This window comes from Lepidochelys olivacea (genome assembly GCF_965140295.1).
Source record: "Lepidochelys olivacea isolate rLepOli2 genome assembly, chromosome: 26".
NCBI classification, from domain to species: Eukaryota; Metazoa; Chordata; order Testudines; family Cheloniidae; genus Lepidochelys; species Lepidochelys olivacea.
The window spans coordinates 10469237-10491562 of NC_140436.1; the positions used below are offsets into that span (position 1 = coordinate 10469237).

At 44.3% G+C, this 22326-nt stretch overlaps 1 protein-coding gene across 2 annotated transcripts in view; it reads left to right on the plus strand.

Moving 5' to 3' along the window:
• CDS2 (CDP-diacylglycerol synthase 2) overlaps nucleotides 1-22326 on the plus strand; it is a 44346-nt gene that overhangs the window by 7093 nt on the left and 14927 nt on the right. The window contains exons 2-6 of one of the 2 annotated variants that reach the window (XM_084615193.1): nucleotides 1708-2180; nucleotides 17543-17685; nucleotides 19637-19733; nucleotides 20748-20845; nucleotides 21757-21896. In XM_084615193.1, the coding sequence (XP_084471319.1) occupies nucleotides 19677-19733; nucleotides 20748-20845; nucleotides 21757-21896 (295 nt within the window). In that variant the 5' untranslated portion in view covers nucleotides 1708-2180; nucleotides 17543-17685; nucleotides 19637-19676. The remainder of the gene's footprint in view (nucleotides 1-1707; nucleotides 2181-17542; nucleotides 17686-19636; nucleotides 19734-20747; nucleotides 20846-21756; nucleotides 21897-22326) is intronic. The other variant, XM_084615192.1, reaches the window with a different exon arrangement.

Here is a 22326-nt window from a genome sequence, read left to right on the forward strand (position 1 = left end):
AATGATTAGGGGTCTGGAACACATGACTTATGAGGAGAGGCTGAGGGAGCTGGGATTGTTTAGCCTGCAGAAGAGAAGAATGAGGGGGGATTTGATAGCTGCTTTCAACTACCTGAAAGGGGGTTCCAAAGAGGATGGCTCTAGACTGTTCTCAATGGTAGCAGATGACAGAACGAGGAGTAATGGTCTCAAGTTGCAGTGGGGGAGGTTTAGATTGGATATTAGGAAAAACTTTTTCACTAAGAGGGTGGTGAAACACTGGAATGCGTTACCTAGGGAGGTGGTAGAATCTCCTTCCTTAGAGGTTTTTAAGGTCAGGCTTGACAAAGCCCTGGCTGGGATGATTTAACTGGGAATTGGTCCTGCTTTGAGCAGGGGGTTGGACTAGATGACCTTCTGGGGTCCCTTCCAACCCTGATATTCTATGATTCTATGATTTAAATGGCTGTTCAGAAACTTGTACGCAGCAGGGATGTTGTCAGCATTGCTATTCCATTTTGCTGTTGCTGGAGCCTCTGCAGCACTGGAAGTGTTGACCTTGGACTCTGCAGGTAGCTCCTCCTGTACTCTTTGACATCTGCCTCTAGCTGGTCAGTTTAGCTATTTGGTTAGGAGAGATCTGATTTTTTTTTTTTTCCCTCCCCAGCCTTGCTGACATTCTCCAGCCCTAGCTAGCTCTGATGTCTGGGAATTTGAGGCCAAGGGCCACATTTCCTTCTCCTTAACCTCTTGTGAATTGCGTGAAAGGAAAGAAGGTAAAGGAGGGAGGAGAGAGAGAACAAGCGTGTTCCTAATGGAAGACAAGGCTCTAGACCTGGCAGTGGTGTGAGATAATCTAGAAGGGTAGATAATTGGCTGATGCTAGGTGATCCTAGGAAGCAAAGACAAGAAAGAAGACCTCGAATGAGACCGTTGCTTTAAGTGGGAAGCACTTCAGTGAAGGGACTGGCATTGTAGCATTGGTGGCTCTGGTGTGAATTTAACAGCTTGTCCCTTGGTGAGGGCACTGGATGGGAAGATGCTGTACAATAGCTTCAGGAGTAGAAGTATCAGGGTTTGCATCAGGGTGCGTGGCTGCTGGAACTTATTTGCAATGACCGGTAGAGTTTTGGATGGTGAGTGACAAAGCTTTGGACACGCTGGAAACAATAGTCAAAGGTCTTTTAAGATAGCAGGTAGCTCAGAGGTTACTGCGCACACGTTACTGATAAGATAGTAAGAGGAAGATTTTAAAAAAAAAATCTCCCCTGTGGTTTGGCTTAGCTGGTGTTTGGCTAAATTCCATGTTTTAACTGTATTCCAATCTGGAAGTGACCACTCTTAAAGTTTTTAGGGCTCTTTTGAAACAAGGAAATCATTAAATCTTATAACAGTGATTCCTTACATGCAGATGCACATATTTTTATTGGTTCTTGCGTGGACAAGACTGCTTCCCCGTAACACAGCTGCTGATGTATCCTCCTTGGAGATTTGTCCTCTCCTCGAGCTCTTCAGAAAGACTCCCCATCCCTTCTGTGACGCTGCACCACATATTCTTCATTGTGATAGGATTATAGCATAATTAAGACTTATTTTATGCAAGACGGGTTGTGTAAGGTGTCACTGGAAAAGTTATGATTTGCTGAATATGAGTATCCTATTTGTATGCTTGCATCATTTTTGTATCTGAAGTTCTGAATATTAACTGTGTCTGTATTTCTCATGTAGTCACACCTGGGTGACGCCCACTAGGCAAGATGCTTCCAGTCTAGGTCGCTGGCGCGGAAGGACCTATTCATGATAATGGGCCGTTAGAAAGAACAATAGGCCTTAAGAGAAGCTTATCTCACACTGGGTGAAGCATCCTGAGAACACTCCAGACAGCCCGTAAGCAATGGCTGCTACGACACTACAAGGGCATGTGACCAGGCCACACGACGCTGGACTCCATCTTGAGATGTTACTCTTTTTCCACAAACCGGTCTGGGGAACCAAGTTTTGAAACAAAGGGTTCCCGCCGTAGGCTAAAGCTATGTAAGGCAGGGGGTGACATCGTCTGTTGTTCTTCACTCCCCACACAAGAAGACTCCTGGAAAGACCTGAGGAAGTGCTGGGCCCAGGCTAAAGGGATTTCTGGCCTGTGTATGAAGACCTGAGAAACCCAAGCTGTAAAGCTTATGCAGCTTGTGCCTTAAGAATCTGTAAGTCTTCCTGTACCATTAGTTAGATTGGATATGAATTAGCAGATTCTCACCCTATCTAGTATATTAAGTTTAGTGTGCATTTTTGTTTATTTGCTAGGTAATCTGCTTTGATCGTAGCTGAAGGAACAAAGGCTGTTACATATTCCTCTCCACGTTGAGGGGGAGGCAAACTGGACAATAAATTCATACCGGTTGGGGTTTGGACCAGGGCAGGACGGTACAGCTCTGGGGTGCTCGGCTGGGAAGCTGGTGGTAATTTTGGCTGTAGCCTCTCTATTGTTGGTTCACATGCAGTGGCTGGTCAGAGAGCCTGCATGTAACTGCAGCTGGGTGTGTCCCTGCCTGTGTGTATGCTGGTGAAAGTGTAAGACCGGGAGCGGCTCTGCAGCTTGTCACAGCAGTACAGTGTGAGAGGGAGCCCGGGCTGGTGGGTTAGAGGGCTCAGTGGTATCCCAGTTCCAGGTGGCACCTGTCACACCCTCCCTACCACACACCTGAAACTTTACCCAAGAATTCCTTGCCCTAAAGTATATGGGGAGCACAAAGCCACCTTTGTGTGAAATTTTGTGCTTGTAAAATTATGAGCTGAAGTGAGGGAGAGTGGCCATTTTTAAAATGACTTTATGCACGTAAACAGTAATGTGACAGTAGGAGCTGAGATTTAGTACTGAGCAAACTGCACGTACAGTAAAAATGTTCAGAATTCATTCCTTGTGAATCAGTTCATTCACTGATTCTTGGTCAGACGCAGCAGTGTGTCCCAATAAAGCCTTCCTTCCCGTTTCACAAAGCTTTTTATACCCACGGCGGTCAAGGTGAAAGATGAAATCATACTCTGAAACCTCTTGCTCTGTTCATTGACCCTACGCATGAGTGTTTTTCAACCTGCGGTGCACAGATCCCGGGGGTCCGCAGACTATGGCTAAGATTTCCAAACGGAATTTCCGTTTGAAATTTTTTAGGGGTTTGCAAATGAAAAAAAGTTGAAAACCACTGCTTTGCATATAAGCCCCTTCGTTTTCAGTTTAAACCTATTTTTACTGAAAATTTCCTGGGTTTTACAAGAAGTATTTTTTTCTGATTTTTCACCCTACTTTTGTATCCTTCAAATACAAAAAAACCCACGTTTTATTAGCTCATGCCATGTATTGTATTTTCCTATGTGTATTACAATAATACCTTACTCTGTGTGTACATGCGAAGCTGCCTGTTGAAGTAAGGCTATGCATTAATCTAGAAGATACACACAATAAACAGACACACATGCAAGCTCTGAAGTGCCTGAGCATCTGAATGTACTGATGAATCTCATGCTCACCAGGTACCCATTCAAGCCGTTAGCAGATAACAGTTTAAAGCTTCGACCCACTGAAATGGGAAGAAAACAAAAATCTGTTTCAGAACACAAGGAAGTATTTGAAAGTTTAAAAAAAAAACAAGGACAGGAGAAAAGGATGAAGTTGAGTGTATGCGCTGTAACTGGTGTGGCCCAATTATTAAACAGAACTATTCGTCTATAAATATTTACAAGTCTACAACAGTAAACTCTGTATTCAGATGAAAAGTTTTATTTGGGGATTAGAGGATGTATTGTTTTCTTAAACTCAGAGGTGGCATTGTGTTTTGAGTTCTGTTTTAGTTCTGCAGCAAACCACATTGATGAATGCAATTCAGAACATTAATCTACTGAAAATTTCCCACCCCCATCTTTCCGGCCACCAAAATAAACCTCGATATTTACCCATAAGAAATTTATTCTTTTTTGCACTGATTTTTTGATCACCCTGTTTTTGTTGTGGTGATGGTAATAAACACTGATAAATTCCCAGGAAAAATTTCTCTGTACACGCACAACATACTTCACCCAGGAATCTGAACCCATCTCTTTCCCCACCCTTTTCTGTTCTGGGGCAGCTAAGAGCTCAGTTTAAAGAATGTTAATTTAAAGGGAAATACATCCAAACAGCAGACAAAAACAAGTGGCTTCATTTTAAATTTCATATATAAAAGAGCACAATATTTACCTACATTCCACCTACTTACTCCCTTTCAGTGAAAAATAGCATTCTTTACTTTCGGTCCTAAACAGCTATACCGCGTTGTTTAACACCTAGGAGTGGCATTGCCCACTGGTGGTATCTGCAAAGTGCTTTGGGAATCTTTGGGATGAATGTCCCTACAAACGTGACAGATATTGTGTCATTAGTCAAGGGAGAAACTTCCTCTGTTGTTGAAGGTGCTTCATTCCTGGGCTCAGACGGTTGAATTTCAGCAAGCTGAAGCGAGAGATGTAGACGTGATGAACAATTAAAATGCAATGAAAAGAAAGCTACAGGATCTGGCCTGCCAGAGGCTGAGGTAGTCATCACTGATTCTCAGGTTGGCTGGAAGAAAAGCCAGGCATCTGAAGTCACACAAGAGTAGGATGCTCCAGAAGCAGTTAGATGTAGGCTATACAACTGTCTGTCCACCCCACAGATCCAGTCTAAGGTGACAGGCGGTTAAAGTTTCCCCACGCAGGTATCCCCACCAGTCTGGCGCCTAATGAAGCCTGTAAGGTTATTTATTTATTTTTTTAAAAAAGGGAAGAATTGTCAGACATTTATTGACAGTCATTTCCCATGTGTTCCAGTTCAGTGAGCATCCAGGAATTAGGACATTCTTGTAAACTGAGAGCAGCTGTATAGAACATCACAAAAACCCGTGCTGACTGAAGTGTTACTGTCCCCCCCGCTACTGAGCCGTGTAGCTTTGTTTCAAACACAATCAAATTTAGCAAGTCAGTAGGATCTGATCAGAGACGTGTGCAGTCTGCGTTCAGCCCAGCAACAGCCAGATTAAAAACTAGATATTGGTGTCAGCAAGCGTGATTCATTCAGAACAACATATCCTGGTGACTCAGTCAGTGAGCACAGCATGATGATTAGCTGTGAAGATGGATGTGCAACATCCCCCCCCCCCCCCCCGGTACTGCTCCAAATTGGTTGGTTTATTCCAAGAGGGTAAATGTACTGGGCTCACGGTCCTTTGCAAAAGCCTTATTGTATTATGTATTACAACGTACAGTGGCTGAAAGATTCCATCATCTTAGCCCTGGCCTAATATTTAGACTTGTTTGAGAAAAACTTTTACTAGACCCTATTGTAAAGAGTCCGCACGGGAACCATTTTTCAGACGGCTCCTGCATCTCTTTGCTAGAGTGCTGTTTAGCACCGACACCTATCTGATGTGCTTTGTCATTGTTGTATCGATCCATGGAGATGCATGTACACGGAGGAGACTGAGTATCCTAAATAGCTATTTGCATTAATGGTCAGAGAGGGGTAAGCGCAATGTGCCTCGGATGGCATGTGACCAGGCTTCATCACGGAATTTGGTCCGCTGGTCGGATCATTCGCTTCCCCGGCTTCGGCTAGGTACTGACGGGGAATGCGATGTGAACACTGATCTATGCCCCCCTCCCCCCGTCAGCGGGGTAATCACACTTTATACTCCTAGCATTCAAATATAAAAATTTTATTAAAGCTATTGTTAAATAGTTATATAATATGTAGGTTGAGAAAAGAGTCTCTATATATCTGGGTATAGTGTTTAGATTATCCACAAATACAAAGTTTGTCTTTAAAAGTCACGTTATACATAGAGTTCATAATCAGCAATAACCCAAATTTAGGTGAATAGATTTAACAATACAGATTAGATATTTTGAATCTGAATACTCGGGGGTACATAACTCATGAAAAGTTGTACAGAGATTTGGTTGTGGAAAGCAAAATATATCAATGAGTGGAGATTGTCCCTCAGTAATTGAGAATTAGGTAGCTTGTCCATTTAGAAAATACAGTCCATGAGGAAAGTACTTCAGTTACTTTCCTGACTGCGCGCAGTGATGGGTTCTCCAGGAACACTGACGAGATAGACAGTGCTTCAGAGCACACAATGATCAACCCTGAGGTCAGGACGGAATTCCTCTCCTAGATCCCAAAGCATGCAGAATTACACACCTAGCGAGTAGCATTATCAGGTGGCAATTTGACGTTTCTGGACCACCCAGTTATTGACTACAGCCAGAGGCAGGAAGCTGGGTTTGATGGAATAGTATTGATCGAGTCACATTCCCCTGGGGGGCAAATCTCCATCTGGAACCAGAAGGAAGCGGGAGCAAGTCTGTAAGGGTTGTCTACACTACCCGTGGCTGTTCCATGCCAGCTGATTTGGGCTAAGGGGCTATTTAATTGCGGTGTAGACATTCAGGCTCAGGCTGGAGCCTGGGCTTGAGGACCAAGGAAATCCATAATCACCGTCAGACTACCTGAAAGTAATTAGAGCTCTATTTTTGCAAGCACGTTAGCGTCTGGTCTGACATAACCTCAAGAATATGATTGCGGGATTACATCTGTACTGTTTTCTTGCTTGCTGGAAGTCCAGTTTGCTGAAATTAGGGGAATTAGCCACCCCAGTCTGTCCCAAACTCAGAGCTAAACAAGTACGTCCTCCCACATTTCGCTGGTCCCACATATACTTTCAAGTTAAATGGGCTGTTTGCCGCCCAACTCCAGGGACGTTATTCTTCTTTCTCGTGAACGAAGAAGTCAGTGGAGAAATACTTCTAGGCTCAGGTTCCCAACACACAAATCCAAGAAGGAGTGCATTGGAAGAGTGCTGTTCTCTTCACTGTAAAGCAGACAGTGGTCCCAGAAATACAGAGAGCAGTTTGATTTCCCCTTCTCCCCTTCCAAAGCATATTGCTATATTGCAAAAAGAAAAGGAGGACTTGTGGCACCTTAGAGACTAACCAATTTATTTGAGCATAAGCTTTCGTGAGCTACAGCGTAGCTCACGAAAGCTTATGCTCAAATAAATTGGTTAGTCTCTAAGGTGCCACAAGTCCTCCTTTTCTTTTTGCGAATACAGACTAACACGGCTGTTACTCTGAAACCTGCTATATTGCAGACTCTTCCCCATCCTCTACATTTAGTCTCACTGTCAGACCTTCAGCCGGGTAGATTTTCACCCTTTACTTAATTAGTTGCCTCAGTTTCTGGAAGATGTTGCAAACAAGCAGATCGATCAGCTCTGAAGAAGCAGTTTCTGAACATAGATCCAGCAGAGCAATTAAGGATCTGGTATCTAGTTTGCCAATTGTGTTCCGTTCTCCCTACATTTAAATCCCTCCTAGGACCCATTTTATCTGTAAGACAATCAAAGGGGGGAGCAAAGCTCTCGTAGTAGCTATAAATTGGTTCCCTAAAAGAAAGGGAGTGTAGGTAGGTGGAGTGTAGGTACCTGAGTTGACAGCTGGCCAGGGCACAATGGCTAACACCACTTATTATGAAAAGGGCTTTGGGATAATTAATGACCACAATTGGTCAAGACCCAAGTTTTGCATTTCATTTGACTAGTTATGTAGGCCTTGATTTTGCAAGTCCTTCCACATGTGAGTTGCTGCCTACACACCAATAATGTAAATTGGTGCCTTACTGAGGAGTTCCCAGTTCTTCAGTTGTCAGTGCTATTGACCCAAAGCCCGATTCTTTTTTGTAGCAATAGGTAGTATTTTCTGTGTCTGCTTCTTGCTGGATTCTTGCAAAAAGAATAATTGTCTCTTTCCATTTAGACGAGGTGAGTGCACAGATAAAAGGATTTCTTGAACTAATACAAATCTAAGGCTGTTAATTGCTTGGGTCGGTTTTCCCATTTGGTGGTGAGGTTTCTGGCCTAGAAATACTGCCACTTGTTTCCATGACAACTGGGATCATGTCACAGATACTCAGGCAAATAGCTGATGCTCAGTGTCCATGTGGGGAAAGGCTGGACTAAACGTGCACGACTATTTAGTGATGCTCGCTTACCCGAGGAGTCCAAAAAGCCACAATGGAAGAAGCTGCTATGTGTTCGACTCTTAATAATTGGTTTTACTTATTTCAGAGCCCGTGTCAAATATCTGGGTTTATAACATGTACTAGTACCAACTGTGCTCTCAAAAAGCCTGGCAAGAACTCAGAGTTCAACCTGGAAAACAGAAGAGCAGGGCTCTTCAACCAAGAGATGATGCTAATAAGAGGGGACCGGAGAGGAGGATGTAAAATAACATGATGGTTTGAGTGCTGCTGTGTATCCTTTTTGCTAAGGGAGGAGGCAGATGTAGCCAGTGAAACTGAAAAACAAATTCTAAAAAGGAGCTTGTAAACTCTTTGTCGTCTTGTTCTGTTTGATCCAGGACGGGGGGCTCCTAGGCGCTACTCCAATAACAAGTAATTGCTAATTTTACATACCCCACTTAACCTGTGGAACTTACTGCCTGTTGACGATCTTTCACCAGCCAAGGATTTGCTTGAAAAATAGCTATCAGTGGATGTTTGTTATTAATGAATACAACAAGTGTTTAGTTCTCAGTTCCTACAGCACAGTTCAAGGCTCTTGTTCTCCCTTGCTGTTTACAAACTTGTTCTTTTACTTGCTATCGGAGTATTGAGGTTATGAGTTTAGTAAGGTTCAGACAGGAGTTAGGGATGTTTATATGGCAAGGAACGTCTACAGTTGGATGTAATAAGATTAATAGATTCCAAGGCCAGAAGGGACCATTATGATCGTCTAGTCTGACCTCCTGTATGACACAGGTCATAGAACTTCCCCACAATAATTCCTAGAGAAAAAATTATAAATGGTATAACCCCTTATCCTTCATGGGTTAGGAAGAAACTTCCTTTGTGCATAGGGTTATTTCTCTGAAGCATGTAGCATTGGACACAATTGGATTAGATGGACCTGTGTATCTGTGATTCGACTGAATTACTTCCAAGTTATAAAGGCTACAATGAGAACTGATCAGTACCTGACTTGTATTATGAGAGCAAGGGATCGCTCAGACTAATGGCCTTGTATTGAAGGAAACAGGTCGTTGCACATCGGTGGCACTCGTTGCTGGACGAGGTCATGTGCCTGAATTTTTTCAAAGGCTGCATCATGTTATGATCCCTATTTGTGATCCCTCAAGAGAAGGGTAAGAAAGCCCGATTGCTGCATTGAACTGCCAGCTCTTCCCGCCCTCCACAACCCTTCCTGGAGGCTAGTAGGGATGGTGGGGAATTATTTGTCAAAACGTTTTTCCACTGGAAGATGCTCTAAGAAGTCTCTAAGGTGCCACAAGTACTCCTTTTCTTTTTGTCGATGCTGAAACTTTTTGCAGAAACGTATCTATTTTGACAGTTTTCACTGGGCAGGGTTCTCAGATCCAGGATGGAATTTCTGCGGAGGGACACTCACCCCGGAATAACCAATAGCCTAGAGGTTAAGGCACTCACTTGGCATGTCCAGAGCTCTGCTCTGAATCAGGTAAAGCTGGCACTTGTACAAGGGTTTCCTACGTCCCAGGGGAGTGCCCTAACCTGTGGACTATTGGGTCTTCTGGGGTGGGTCTCATGCGTTTTTTTTTTTCATGAAAATTTTGGGTCGAAACCCTTTTGAATGTGGAATGAAAACAAATGATGAAACTGCTTGTTTTGTTTTTGTGTGAAACAGAATTCTTGTTTTCCGGCCAGCCCTCGTGGCTGGGTGCCTCTTCGCCCTCCCCTAAAGAATTTGGAATTGGTCTCTGCTGGTGGCAGGGTATCAGGCTTTTTTTAGATCAGTGACCTAATCCGTCACGGTAAATCATGTGTCGCTACTCAAATGTAACACTGCATGCATATTTCCCTCCTGTAGTCTTGCTAGAATGTTGAATGAAGTTAAAGGGACACATTTTTCTCTCCCCAGACTCAGGGAATGGCCTCATGGCCCATATACTCTGTCACTTGTACTCCACTCTGGTCATGCAAAGGAACCTTAAGTATGTGTAGATAGAACTTACTCCCACTGCCACTTATGTAAAGTGGCCTTAATTGGGCTGTAAATGGTTTAAAAAAAAATCCAAATTTGGTTCTTTCAGACCTTTGTTTGACAAATATATTTCCCCATCCCCTTCTGTACCCTCAACAATGTTTTTTCAACTTGCAGAACTCAACTGGTTTCAAACAAGGGGCACTATTTTTGTGAGCACCCTTTCCCTTTATCATTATCAAATTTGCTCCTCCTCCATCTTCCATCTGCAAGGAATTGGGGGCTCATTTTGTTAGAGGGGGCTTGAAGTTATGCCTATAAAGAGCAGTAAAGTTTTTTGGAGGTGTGTAAACTTCAAACAAAGCCAAAACAGTTGCAATCTTTAATGACTATCTTTTCTAGTAAAGATAAGAGACTTGGTCACCGTGTACATTTGATTCTTAAATAGAGAGGTGACAAACAAAAATGGTGAAGGGGGAAAAGTTGGGGGTGTGTGTGTGAGAGAGTTTTTGAAGAGCGTTTGCAGTACAGGGAGACTGTAAACAGGTTTCCTGGTATCTGATGTGGTACATGCAACTTTTGTGCGACAGAGCCTTTTCATGTAGAAACCCAGTGTTACGAGACGCAATGTCGTGTGTGCAACATGGTTCAAGATCTGCTGCTTGCGCATCACTGATGGAATAAAATCTCGACTTAGGAGCAGTTAGAGAGAACCTTGCAGCTCTGTGGGGCTGATGTATATATGCCATCGGCTCATGGTCCTTATTACCCCAGGATGACCTGACGCCCAGGCTTGGTTTCAGGTTGAGGGTGGGGGCGATTTGAATTCTTACCCAGCTCCTGTCTTGTGTGAGCGATCGAGCAGAGCAGTCTCTGTAAATGCCCGACTGGTGTCTGCTTAGCAGCAGGGGGACGCCATGGCTGGGAAAAGATCAGACTAACAGTTTTCTGGTGCTAGCCTGAGATCAGAGGATCAAAGTACGCACTGCAAAGGCTCTGTCTGCCTCTGCTCCTGGGAGAGTTCTCCTCAGAGCTCCAATTTTAGAAATGTTTTCTTTGTGTGACCTCCCTTCTCCGCCCCCTCCCCCCCCCTTTGTTTTTCTTTTCAAAAAGGGCTTTGTGGAAGGAACTCAAACCATGAAAATGAAGGGAGGAGACTTATTTTTGAGCAGCTTCCCTGGAAGATGGCTTAACTTGCTACAAGCTCTTTGTTTTTTGGGTCTCCATGATCAGCTGGTTGAAGTGCAGCGAAGAGGCTGCGTGTAGGCTCATATTCAGGAAGGAATACGGTCAATTGCTGGAAAAGGGGATGAGAAGTCTGGGGTCTTGGGTATCGTTCCTGCCTTTGACTCGCTATATAAGCTAGCCTCTTAGCTTCTCTGGGCTTCAGTCTCCGCAACCACGGGAAGGAGATAAGACATCCACGGGAAATGTTTTAGAATCATAAACTCATCTTTGCGGAAGAGCAAAGTGTTATTACCCGCGTTTTGTTGATCTTCCACAGCTGAAGAAACCTTTTCACAGCGGCGATGGTGGCAATTACAGGCCAATGAGCCTCCCTGGGCAAACTGGTTGAAACCGTAGTAAAACCCTAAGACAATGAGACATGACAGAGGCCTATCAAATCATGAATGGTGTGAGGAAAAGTGAATAGGGAAGTGTTATTTACCCTTTGCCACAATACAAAAGCCGGGGGTCACCAGATGAAATAAATAAGCACCAGGTTTAATACAAACAAGAGGAAATAATTTTCATACAATGCATGGTTAACCTGTGGAACTCGTTTGCATGGCATGTTGTGAAGGCCAAAAGCATAAATAGGTTCAAAAAAGAACTGGATAAGTTCATGGAGGATAGGTCCATCCGTGGCTGTTTGCCAAGATGGTCAGATGCAACCCCATGCTCAGGGCAACTCTAAACCTCTGGTGACCGGAGGCTGGGAGGGGAAGACACGGGGCGGGGGGGGGAATCACTCCAACTGCCATGTTATGTACGCTGCCCAAGAAGCTCGGGTACTGGCCAGTGTTGGGGACGGGAAACTGGGCTAGAAGAACTGCTGCTCTGACCCTGTATTGCAGTGCTTATGTAAAGGAACCAGTGAATGCAGAGAGTGATTTTGCTCTAGTGGAGTTGAATAGAAGGCTACTTGGAGCATCAGTAGCCCAGGGCGATTCTCAGGAGAGCAGCTGGGGAAGAAGGGATCTGACAGATGCGGAGAATGTAGCCTGAGTGAGGAGTTTGTAGTATTTTTAGGCCTCAGACTTCGCATATAGGCCAAATCCTTCAAGGCTCACTCTTCTAGGTAGTTACAATGAAGCCAGTGAGGCATTAAATGTTTAAGTCTCTCGCTAAGTTCAGAGCCCATTATGCTAGCTTCTGTACCCCCCAGTCGAAAGAGACACAAGACCAAGGGCAGGAGAAGAGGAGTAGAAGCATAGAAGTGTAGGGCTGGAAGGGACCTCAAGAGGTATATTGTCCCTATTTTACAGATAGGGAACTGAAGCTCAGTGAGATTAAAGGACTTGCACAAAGATTCAGGAAGGCTGGCTCATCTAGGAATTGAAAACCCACGTCTCCCGAATTCCAGTCCAGTGCCTCGCCCACAAGAGCAGCACGCTTCTTGCAGAACGAAGAGCAAACAGGGTCTTTTTAAACATAAAGACGTGATAGGAAACAAAAGATCCCAAGACAGAATAGTCAGGTGCTGGGTTCTCACATCTTGAATTGCTTTGATGAGCCTGTTACACGATAGTCTGTCTTGCAAGCATTAACAGAAAGCATAAATGGTACAAAGGGTATTAGTCTCCGTTAAATCTCTTGTGATTCCAAGCTCTAACAGATTACCTGTGTTTTTTTTACTAAAGAAAGTGAAGCCAACGTTTTTACAGAATGCCCTTTGTGGGTGCCCAATTTGAAACGCTTTTTGGGATTGATTTTTTTTTTTTTATGCTTTTTACGCTGACGCCAATAGGAATTGCGCTTATTCCCTCAGACACATGTGGCTGGATTTTTTTTTAAAAAATTCCGTCACCTAAAAATTAACACTTACAATCACAGGCCAATATCAATGGACATATCTTTCTACCTGCCATTCCTCTGTGTCTGTATCATTTAACATCATCTGTGCTACTTGAAGGTTGTTTTGCTTGTGGTGACCAACCAGCAAGATGTATTCATATCTGATACTCATCCTTTACCAAACTGTCTAAGGATTGATCTGCTTTGTTTGCTGCCTTTCAAGAAACAACATGAGGTTGTTACCATGGAAATTCCACAACTGGATTAAGCAGACCAGACCACAGTGCATCATCCACTGGAGAAACAGCATGTTATTTAGCACCCTGGTCAGCTGCTTTAAAAGGGTGTTTTGCTGAGGGATGGTTGCAATTTACATGAGGTATAAAAATAGTGGAAAATTACTGAGTCTCTTACCACCCTAATCCATGTTATTAAGCACTATAATGTCCTATATGTAATCCTAGCTCCGTTTCAGAGAGAAATTAGCATGGGAGCAGTGCTGCTCTGACACTGTGGCTTTAAAAAGAAAACCTAATTTATGTTGTCTGTCAGCTTGACTGGTGAGATTCCCGGCAGGGAAAATTCTTTTCTTCCAGTGCCTGTCAGGCTCAAATGGAACAGTCAACACACACTGCAGAAATCATTCCTAATTTAGCAACGTACCTTCAGTGTCCCTTTAAGTTCAGGGTTTTGTTGACTGCCTTTTTTTGTACTCTCTTCTGGTAAGATCTGAGAACCAGGGGTGATCTACATCTTGAAAAGTCAGGCCTGGGTATGCATATAATCGTCTGGAGCACCTTTCAGGAGCAATGAACTGCTTTGTTCACGGGCAGCATGACTTCCCACATGCTGCTTTGCCCTCCGTGTCCTAACCCTGACTCGGAGGGAGCACTCTGCTTCATTGGTGTCAGCCAGAGATTGTTGTGTGGGGGAACAGATGGCAAGATCCAGATGGAGAATTCTATGGAAATCTCCCATGCTGAGGACAGGAAAGTGCAGAATGGCCACACTCTTGTATCCTGTTTTAAATAACCATCCACCAGTCTGGGTGGGAGTTGAACCTATACCCTTGAGACTGAAGATCATATGGCCTGAGCCATCCAGTCTGCCCTGTCTCTCTCTCCCTCCCACCCAGGCCCCCAAAATAAAGCATAAAAGTGTTACATTGCACATCTGTGGTGCATTTTCTCTTAGTCTCTGAGCACTTTGCAAACATTAAACCTCACCACCCCCTCGAAAGCATTTAAGAATTATTTCACACGCTTTGCAAATGGGTGAAAACTGAAGCTCCTCGGGGCCAAGTCTCCTGCGTTAACCACAAAAGCTCAGTTCTTCAGTGCACAGCCTGCAAGCACAGGCTCTGTGTTAGAATGCACAATAAATAAAATACGGTAAGGTTAAGGTTTTTACAAGCTAATATGTTTGATGTCTATAGATCGGTGGTGTTCATCTCAGCCTGATGTGCTTAGGTAAAGTAGCGGTTGCAGCATGGAAAGATCACATGCCATCTGGAGTGAAGTAGGCGAAGTGCCATCCTAAGTTTCAGGACTCATGAGTATCCATGCGGAAAAGGCCATTCTGCTTTAGTGCATCTGTGCGCTTCCGTCACTGGCACAAGAACAAAGCTGCCTATTGTTGTAAGGGGCACAGAGATGAGTTATCTTGCGATTTCCCCGAATATTGCCATGTAGAGTTATAAATCAGCACTTTCCCAGAGGATACATGGGTGCTATACTTGAGCTACAGTGAAATGATTGTGATTTTTTCCCCCCCTGTGATCTCTTTCCAGAGCCTTCTCTCAAATAAAGATAACTTGGTCAGCCTAATCAGTGGGGGAAGGATTCAACACAAGTCCAGGTTTAGCATCCTTTCCCTGCGTGTCCAAAGCATTCTCAGTCCCCCTGCGTTTTAGCTAGTGACCTCTCACAGCATGTGATGTCCTTGAACGATTTGGATACAGTAGAACTTCAGAGGCTGTTTGTGATTCTGAACAAAACGTTATGGCAGGTTCTTTCCAAAGTTTACAACTGAACATTGACTTAATACAGCTTTGAAACTTTACTGTGCAGAAGAAAAATGCTGCTTTTAACCATGTTAATTTAAATGAAACCAGCACAAACAGTTTGCTTACCATATCAGATCTTTTTTTAAACTTTCCCCCTTTTTTTTAGTAGTTTACGTTGAACACAGTACTGTACTGTGTTTTGCTTTTTTTTTGTCTCTCCCTGCTGGTGCCTGATGGTGTACTTCTGGTTCCCAATGAGGTGTGTGGTTGACTGCTCAGTTCGTAACTCTGGTGTTCATAACTCTGAAGTTCTACTGTACTTGAAGACGCAAAGAATTCGTGGTTGCGTGCAGGCATGTATCTGATATAAGATTATTAATGGTATTTTAGTCGCTCTTGGAAGCTGAGAGGAGCCAGTGGACTTTACTTAGGATGAATAAAAACAAATTTAAAATGGTTAACTCTTTTTCTGCTGAATGCACCCCAAAACCGGTCCTGTTGGGTATTCAGCACATAAATCCAGATTTATTTCCAGTTCCTATTTGCTTTTGCTATTCATTTTGGAATAAAGTCCAGAAGCAAGAACAATAAACTCTTCCCCCTTCTACCCCCAAGGCTGGCTCTGAGCAAATCCGGTGTGGTATACAGTGCAACAGAGAAGTTTGGGAGTGTGGCTTTGTTCTGATTCCATAGGTCACTCACCCCAGGAAATGGTGTCGGTACGTCCCCCCCCCCCCCCCGTTGCAATGGATGGAAGTGGCTAAAAATACTGCTCTGACAGCCTGGTTGTCTTTGTCTGGCTTGCGACCATAGCTACCTGATGTCTTAGGGCCAATATCCTTCGCTGCTTTCAGGGAGACTGAACAGGGCTCCTGCTTTTATTCCTGTGGGATTTTATTAAACCAGATACACTTAAATGTATATTGGCCCAACCTCTAGTTTAGTGGGGAGCTTTTCCTGGACCAGCTCTAGGTGCTGTCTCATCTGGCAGAGCGTCGGAACGTTGCAGGAGCCCAGGGAGATTAACTTTGACAAAGCTGACCGCGTTTGCTGACTTGGTTCCCTCCCTGCACTTCCTGAAAACACACTCCTGTTTGGGAGTGTTAAAATAGCATATGCTGGGATCTGGGGGCTGACTTGAGACTTGGGCATGACTCACCACTCGACGCGGAAGTGTGGATGGTAGAGGTAAGGCTAAGATTTTGTCATGTGGGAGTTTTTTTAGTAAAAGTCACGGACAGGTCATGGGCAATAAACAAAAATTCACGGAAGCCGTGACCTGTCCCTGACTTTTACTAAAAATAACTGACAAAATAGGGAGGTTGGGTCCAGCACCAACCACTGCTGGCAGCCAGGAGCTGCAGGAGGGGCCCTGCTGAAGCAGAAAATGTCATGGAGGTCTCTCGTAGTCACAATTCTGGGACCTCCGTGACATAATCTTAGCCGTAATTATAGGCACACCCTGCATAGTCGGGAATGTGGCTTAGTGATAAGTGAAACCCAGGCACGAAACTGCGCTGCTAACGGTCACTTGCAGACGGCAAAATCTTCCTCTTTGCTGCTGTTTGATGTATAAAGGACTGAAGAGAAGTAGTGTGGTCTAGTGACCAGGGTGCTGGACTGGGAGTCAGAAGGCCGGCCAGAATTCTGTTCCTGGTTCTGCCAATTGTGCACGTCTCCTTTAGTCTTTGTTTCCCCTCCCACCCTGTCCATCTTGCCTGTTTTGGTGATAAGCTCTTTTGGACGTGGACTGTTTCTTACTGTGTGTTTGTACAGCACCTACCTTAATGGGGTTCTACTCTTAGCTGGGCGTTGCATTCATACAGATAGGCTAGTGCATTGGGTACATGTGTCCTGGATATCGGGTTGCTGCGGTGGCTTAAAGGGACAGTCAGGTTTAAATGATGAGACATTCTTCCATGGGAACATTTTTTTTTCTTTCTTGGTGTTTTGGGGGTTTCTTTGGCATTAATTTTAGCGCACATGAGTTAAGCCATTGCATAGAAATGTACAGAGAAAAACCTCCAAAAGCACAAGTCTTCCCCTTCTTTCTGGAGACCTTTCACTCTAATTCTGAGCGTTACTGCTTACTCAGAGACCCATCTGGGGTTCCCGAACACCTTACGAACATGGCTCTTGACAAACTCATGTACCCATGACCTCCGGTGCATCATTCAGGCTTTAGAACAACTACAAAGTACCTTTGGTGATACAAAAAAAAGGACCTCTTCTCTTTAAAGTCCTTAGTAAAACTTCCATTGGCTTCAGTTGCAGGTGGTTCTGCCCCGTAGGTCCTGTCACTTAAGTGTTTGGCTCCCAAACAAGAACAGGGTCAATTAAGTAAGCCAGTTTGTGCCCAGAATATCTTGCCATCTTTTCCTTTTAGCTACAGGCTGTGTTGAGAGGAAATAAGAATGGAATAAGGGTGGAATGGCTTGATCTAGTGCATTTTTAAATGAAGATCAGAAGAACGATCACCGGTATCTGATACATCTGTTTGCCTGTGTTTGTCCTGCAGGAGTCCGAGTCGGAAAACAAGCTGGATGGAGAGACCGCATCGGACAGTGAATGCAAATCAGAGTTTGGAGGGGCCCCTCCCGCACCTACATCAGATGACACTCCCGAGGTCTTAAACAGGGCCCTCTCCAACCTATCCTCAAGGTAGCATTAAATAAAACTTTTCCATTGCTTCCGGGGCTCCCAGCATATTGGTGCACTTTCCCTTTTTACTAACCAGGGTGGATTTGATTTACATCACTAGTCAGGAAGACTCTATTTAATCCCAGATTTCTGCATAAAAGTGCATTCTTGTTTGTTGTTATAACCTTAATACATATTCTTCACAACTCAGAGATAGATGTAGGTTTCATTTTTAGAAGGTACACACTATGTACATTTTTAAACAGTGATTTATTTTGAAAACTTTTCCGATTCGTTTTACAGCTATATCCGAAAATGAATGATTGTTTGGTTATTTCATTTACCAAAGGTAATGGAAGCAGATATTATGAAGTCACTGGGAGGTGAACTATCTCCAATTCAACAGGTTAATCATTAATATTTGGGGGATTTTCTTTCCGTCCTGTATTAGGAGGAGAGCATCACCAGACAGACATTTAAATTGTTTTATTTAACTAAAACAACAACATTAAGTATTTTTCAACAGCCAATGTATAATATTTTAACAAAACAAGCAAATGTTCCTTGCTTTTCACATTTAGCTCCAGACTTCTTCTCCTTGTCCAGATCTATTCTGCCCCCAACAACTTTCTATTCATTGAACTTTTTGAAACTTGGCACTTTTAGAGAGAGGTAAGGGGTTGACTCTGTGTACACAAATTTGCAGAGGGACAATAGAGTTGAGGTCTGTTATTTCTCGCCTCTATAGTATTTATTTATTTAAAAACATTTTTGCTGTTAACAAGCATGTTACCTCTGGAGACACAAGTCCTCAGTCTGAGAACTGCAAAACAAAACATCTCTGATGGTATCTTCTAGACTGAGCACTGAGTCCCATTGGGTAGATAGAAAGATTAACCTAAATAATCTATACAGAAGCCTGAGGAACCCCATAAGATTGGGTCCCTAATCCATGAACTATTGGAACTCATTAATAAAACTTTTCTTAAACATTACGTGACTATATTGTCTCATACTATAGAATTAGAATTTATAATCCCTATTCCATGATGAGAGATCCTTGAGCTATAATATATCTTAATTAAAACTAACTTTATATAAGTGTTTTTTTCCTCAAAGCATTTTATCAAAAAAAATCCGATTTAAATACCCCCCTCCTTTTTTAAAAAAAATTTTTTTTTTTTTACTAACCCCACTATTTAACCAACTTAGACACGATGTTCTATCCCATCAGTAGATGGTGACAGGAGCAACACACCTCATGGGTAACTGACCCCTCTGGAGGGACTGGCTTGGCTAAAATTGCTGTATTCTGTTCCTGCTCTCAGCCTGGGGAGAGAGCTTTGGGGCTGGCTGAGCGAGTTTGGTGTTGAGATTGCTTTTCTTTGGCAGAATTGTGGTACGGTCCTTTTTTTCCGGCAGATTTAGAGGGTGATCTTTGAGAGGTTTTTTTTTTTTTGCAGCATGGCCTAGTGGACTGAGGGGGAGTACTGGATGTTGGGGCTCCTGAGTTTGAACCTCAGTTCTGCCATTTCTGTGGGATCTGGGGCAACTCTTTATCTCCATTTCTGTATCTGTAAAATGGGCATAATACTCTTACAAAGCGAATTCAGACTAGGTAAGGCCCTGTATAACTGTCTATTCCTATTTACTCCCTGCTACCTTCGTCTGTCACTTTCTCACCAAAATGAATCTTCAGCACCTCCTGTGCTGTCCCCCAGCACAGAACTCCCTTCCTGAGCTTACCCACACGGCCGCTGTGTCATCCTCTCTGCATTCCTCTCTGCACCAGAGCTGGGTGAATGGACTGGAGTGACATTGTCACCGCCCCTGAGCGAAGGATACGCTGCCGTTTCCTGCCTCCGCCGTTCACCAGGAGGCTGTGCAGAAGAGATAACAAGTGCATCTCTCCCAGCTTTCCTGCTCGATAGGCCCTTTGCCTAACGTTCACTTTTCTCTTCCTGTGATCTAGATGGAAGAACTGGTGGGTCAGAGGGATCCTCACTCTGGCAATGATTGCGTTCTTCTTCATCATCATCTACCTGGGACCCATGGTTTTAATGATGATTGTAAGTGCTCTTTCAAAACTCTTCGTTAAATGGACCATTATGGATGAACGGTTGTCAGGGACCTAGATGGCTGAGAAAGTTAATGAGTACACAGAGCTTTGTGCTTCGAGGTTCCCAGTGCTAATTTGGTCCTGTTCAGTCATGGCCGAAAGCTGTCAAATGGCTGTTCTGCTCCATGATCTGCAGGGAATAAGGTTCCTCGTCACAATTACTATTTAATTGGTGCTGTCTTGGTGGAATCCTCCTGTTTCCTTTATTGCTATCACAGCCCAGGTGTGTGGGTGGAGAGCTGAATCTGGTTGTTTGTTCGTCTGCCATTGAGCACTCTCTGCGTGTATCATGTGTGCTTGCAGTGTGGCTCTCTCTCAGGGTTTAGAGCTGATACAGAGCGGGGATTTTCAGCTCAGGCTGTAGAGGTGCATGCTTGTAGATCCGGAGATTCCAGGTCCAGTCCCCGCCGGGGAAACCCATCCGGCAGCCCCATTGCCTTTGTGAAGCCTGTCCCAACTCCAGTCTGGCTGTATCTCTGCTGGGCATGTTCCCTTCTCACAGTGGTCTTGAAGTGCCAGTCCTCTCGAGTGCCTGCGATGAACAGTGATAAGACAGTGCCAGTGAAGGAGGGATTGTCTCCCCAGAACTGACCGGAACTCATGATAGAAAAACCTAGTGTTGGAAACGTAACTTAAAATGGGGCGGTGAGCTCTTGTAGTCGGCCAGTCCACGGCTTCGCAGGGTGTAGTGTTCTTTGCCTGGCAGGGAAAGCAGCTCGCTCTGGCTGTTAGCAGGTTGAGCAAGTGAACAATTACTCAGCCTACGAGGAGCCCCCTTGTGTCAGATTTAGGGGTGAGGAGGAGCTCACTTGCAAGACGAGAGGAATTCTCCTTGTGGCGCCTGTAAGGAAGGGTCACTCTAGAGCTCCCACTTTTTACATGCACTTAGCAGCCCATTGCAGATTATCTGGTCCTGGTTTAGTTTCTCTGTGAATGATGTTGCTGCTCAATGTTGTTTTTGCAGGTGATGTGTGTCCAGATCAAGTGTTTCCAGGAGATTATCACCATTGGCTACAATGTGTATCGCTCATATGAGCTGCCCTGGTTCAGGACCCTCAGCTGGTAAGCAGAGCGACTATGGTGCTCTTCATTAGAGTCAAGGAGCGCAATATGATCCTTCTCAATGTGCGTAATGCCTTCCACCTAGGGTGCTTCTGAATCCCTTGACACCTCATTGATGGTGCAGCCAGCCACTACTGGGCATCTTCAGTCATATTTATACGCTTCGTTCCATTGCTTGTCTGCTGAGAGCGAGGTCTGACTCTCCCGGTCTGTGGTGGTGAATGCTGTTACCGAGAGAAGCGATGAGTAAACATGTGACTTGTGGTTCCAGTTGCATTGCTCAGGCTAAGGGTGTAGGATATTTACCTACTGGGGTATTTACCTACTGAAATTTATTTGTGCGATTGGGATGAAACTGTACTGGTTGCACTCAGCATCTGATGGCATGCCACAGAGAAGGAGGGGGTCACTGCCTCCAGGAACCTGGAGAAGACTCTTAAGCAGTGCCACCTAAAGGCAAACGCTTCCTGAGCACCATAATACGAAACAAAAATTGAATAGGACTGTACTGTAACATAGGCGACAGCCAAGTATTTGCATTTAATGGAGCCACGGCTTCTACATGAAGATGTAATGTTTCGATCAGAAGAAATGTGAGGGGTTGATTCCCCCCCCCCCCCGCTTGCAGTAAGGTTCCTTCACACTGCCCAAGCCACCTTAGTGCAAGTGAGAATCAGGCCCTGACCCTCTACTTCGGCTTCCACCTTTCCCCCCACCCAATGTAAGTGAATTTTCTGCAGACTTTCAAATAAAAATCACCATTATTCTGCCGCCCAGTATGTGAACCTTCAGTCGTATCCTCCCCTTGCACACAGCGTAGATGGTGCAATCTGATAATCTCTTATGTGTATGAGTCTAATTTTCTACCAGTCAACCATGTCCTATTAAAGGGAATGCTGCTGTGTCCACAGGTACTTTCTGCTGTGTGTAAACTACTTTTTCTATGGCGAGACGGTAACGGATTACTTTTTCACCCTGGTTCAGAGAGAGGAGCCCTTGCGAATTCTCAGCAAATACCATCGCTTCATTTCCTTTGCCCTCTACTTAACAGGTAATTTTATTTGTTTCCACCAGGTAAATTTGTCTCGTTGCTGTTTTTTTAGCAGGGGTTACGTCATCAGCCTCTTGAAATGCAGCTCTCCCCCCACCCCCAACCCCCACCGTAGACAGGTAGGGCTCCAGTGTCCCCGTTTGGATTTGTGCTGCCTTATGAAAATACAAGGGAGGGGGAAGGATGGTCCAGTGGTTACAGTTCCAACCCAGGGTTCATGTGATCCAGGTTCAGTTCCCTGCTTGACCTTGTGCAAAACACTTAGCCTCTCCATGCCTCCGTTCCCCACCGATAGAACAGGGATAATAGCAATTGCCTACCTGACAGCTTGTGAGGTGCTGTTACTGTGGGGAGGGGGGGCCTTGTATCTAAGATGGCCTTGTCGTTGTCGTGAAGGACAGCCTACAAAATAGGGAGTAATTGGGTTTGA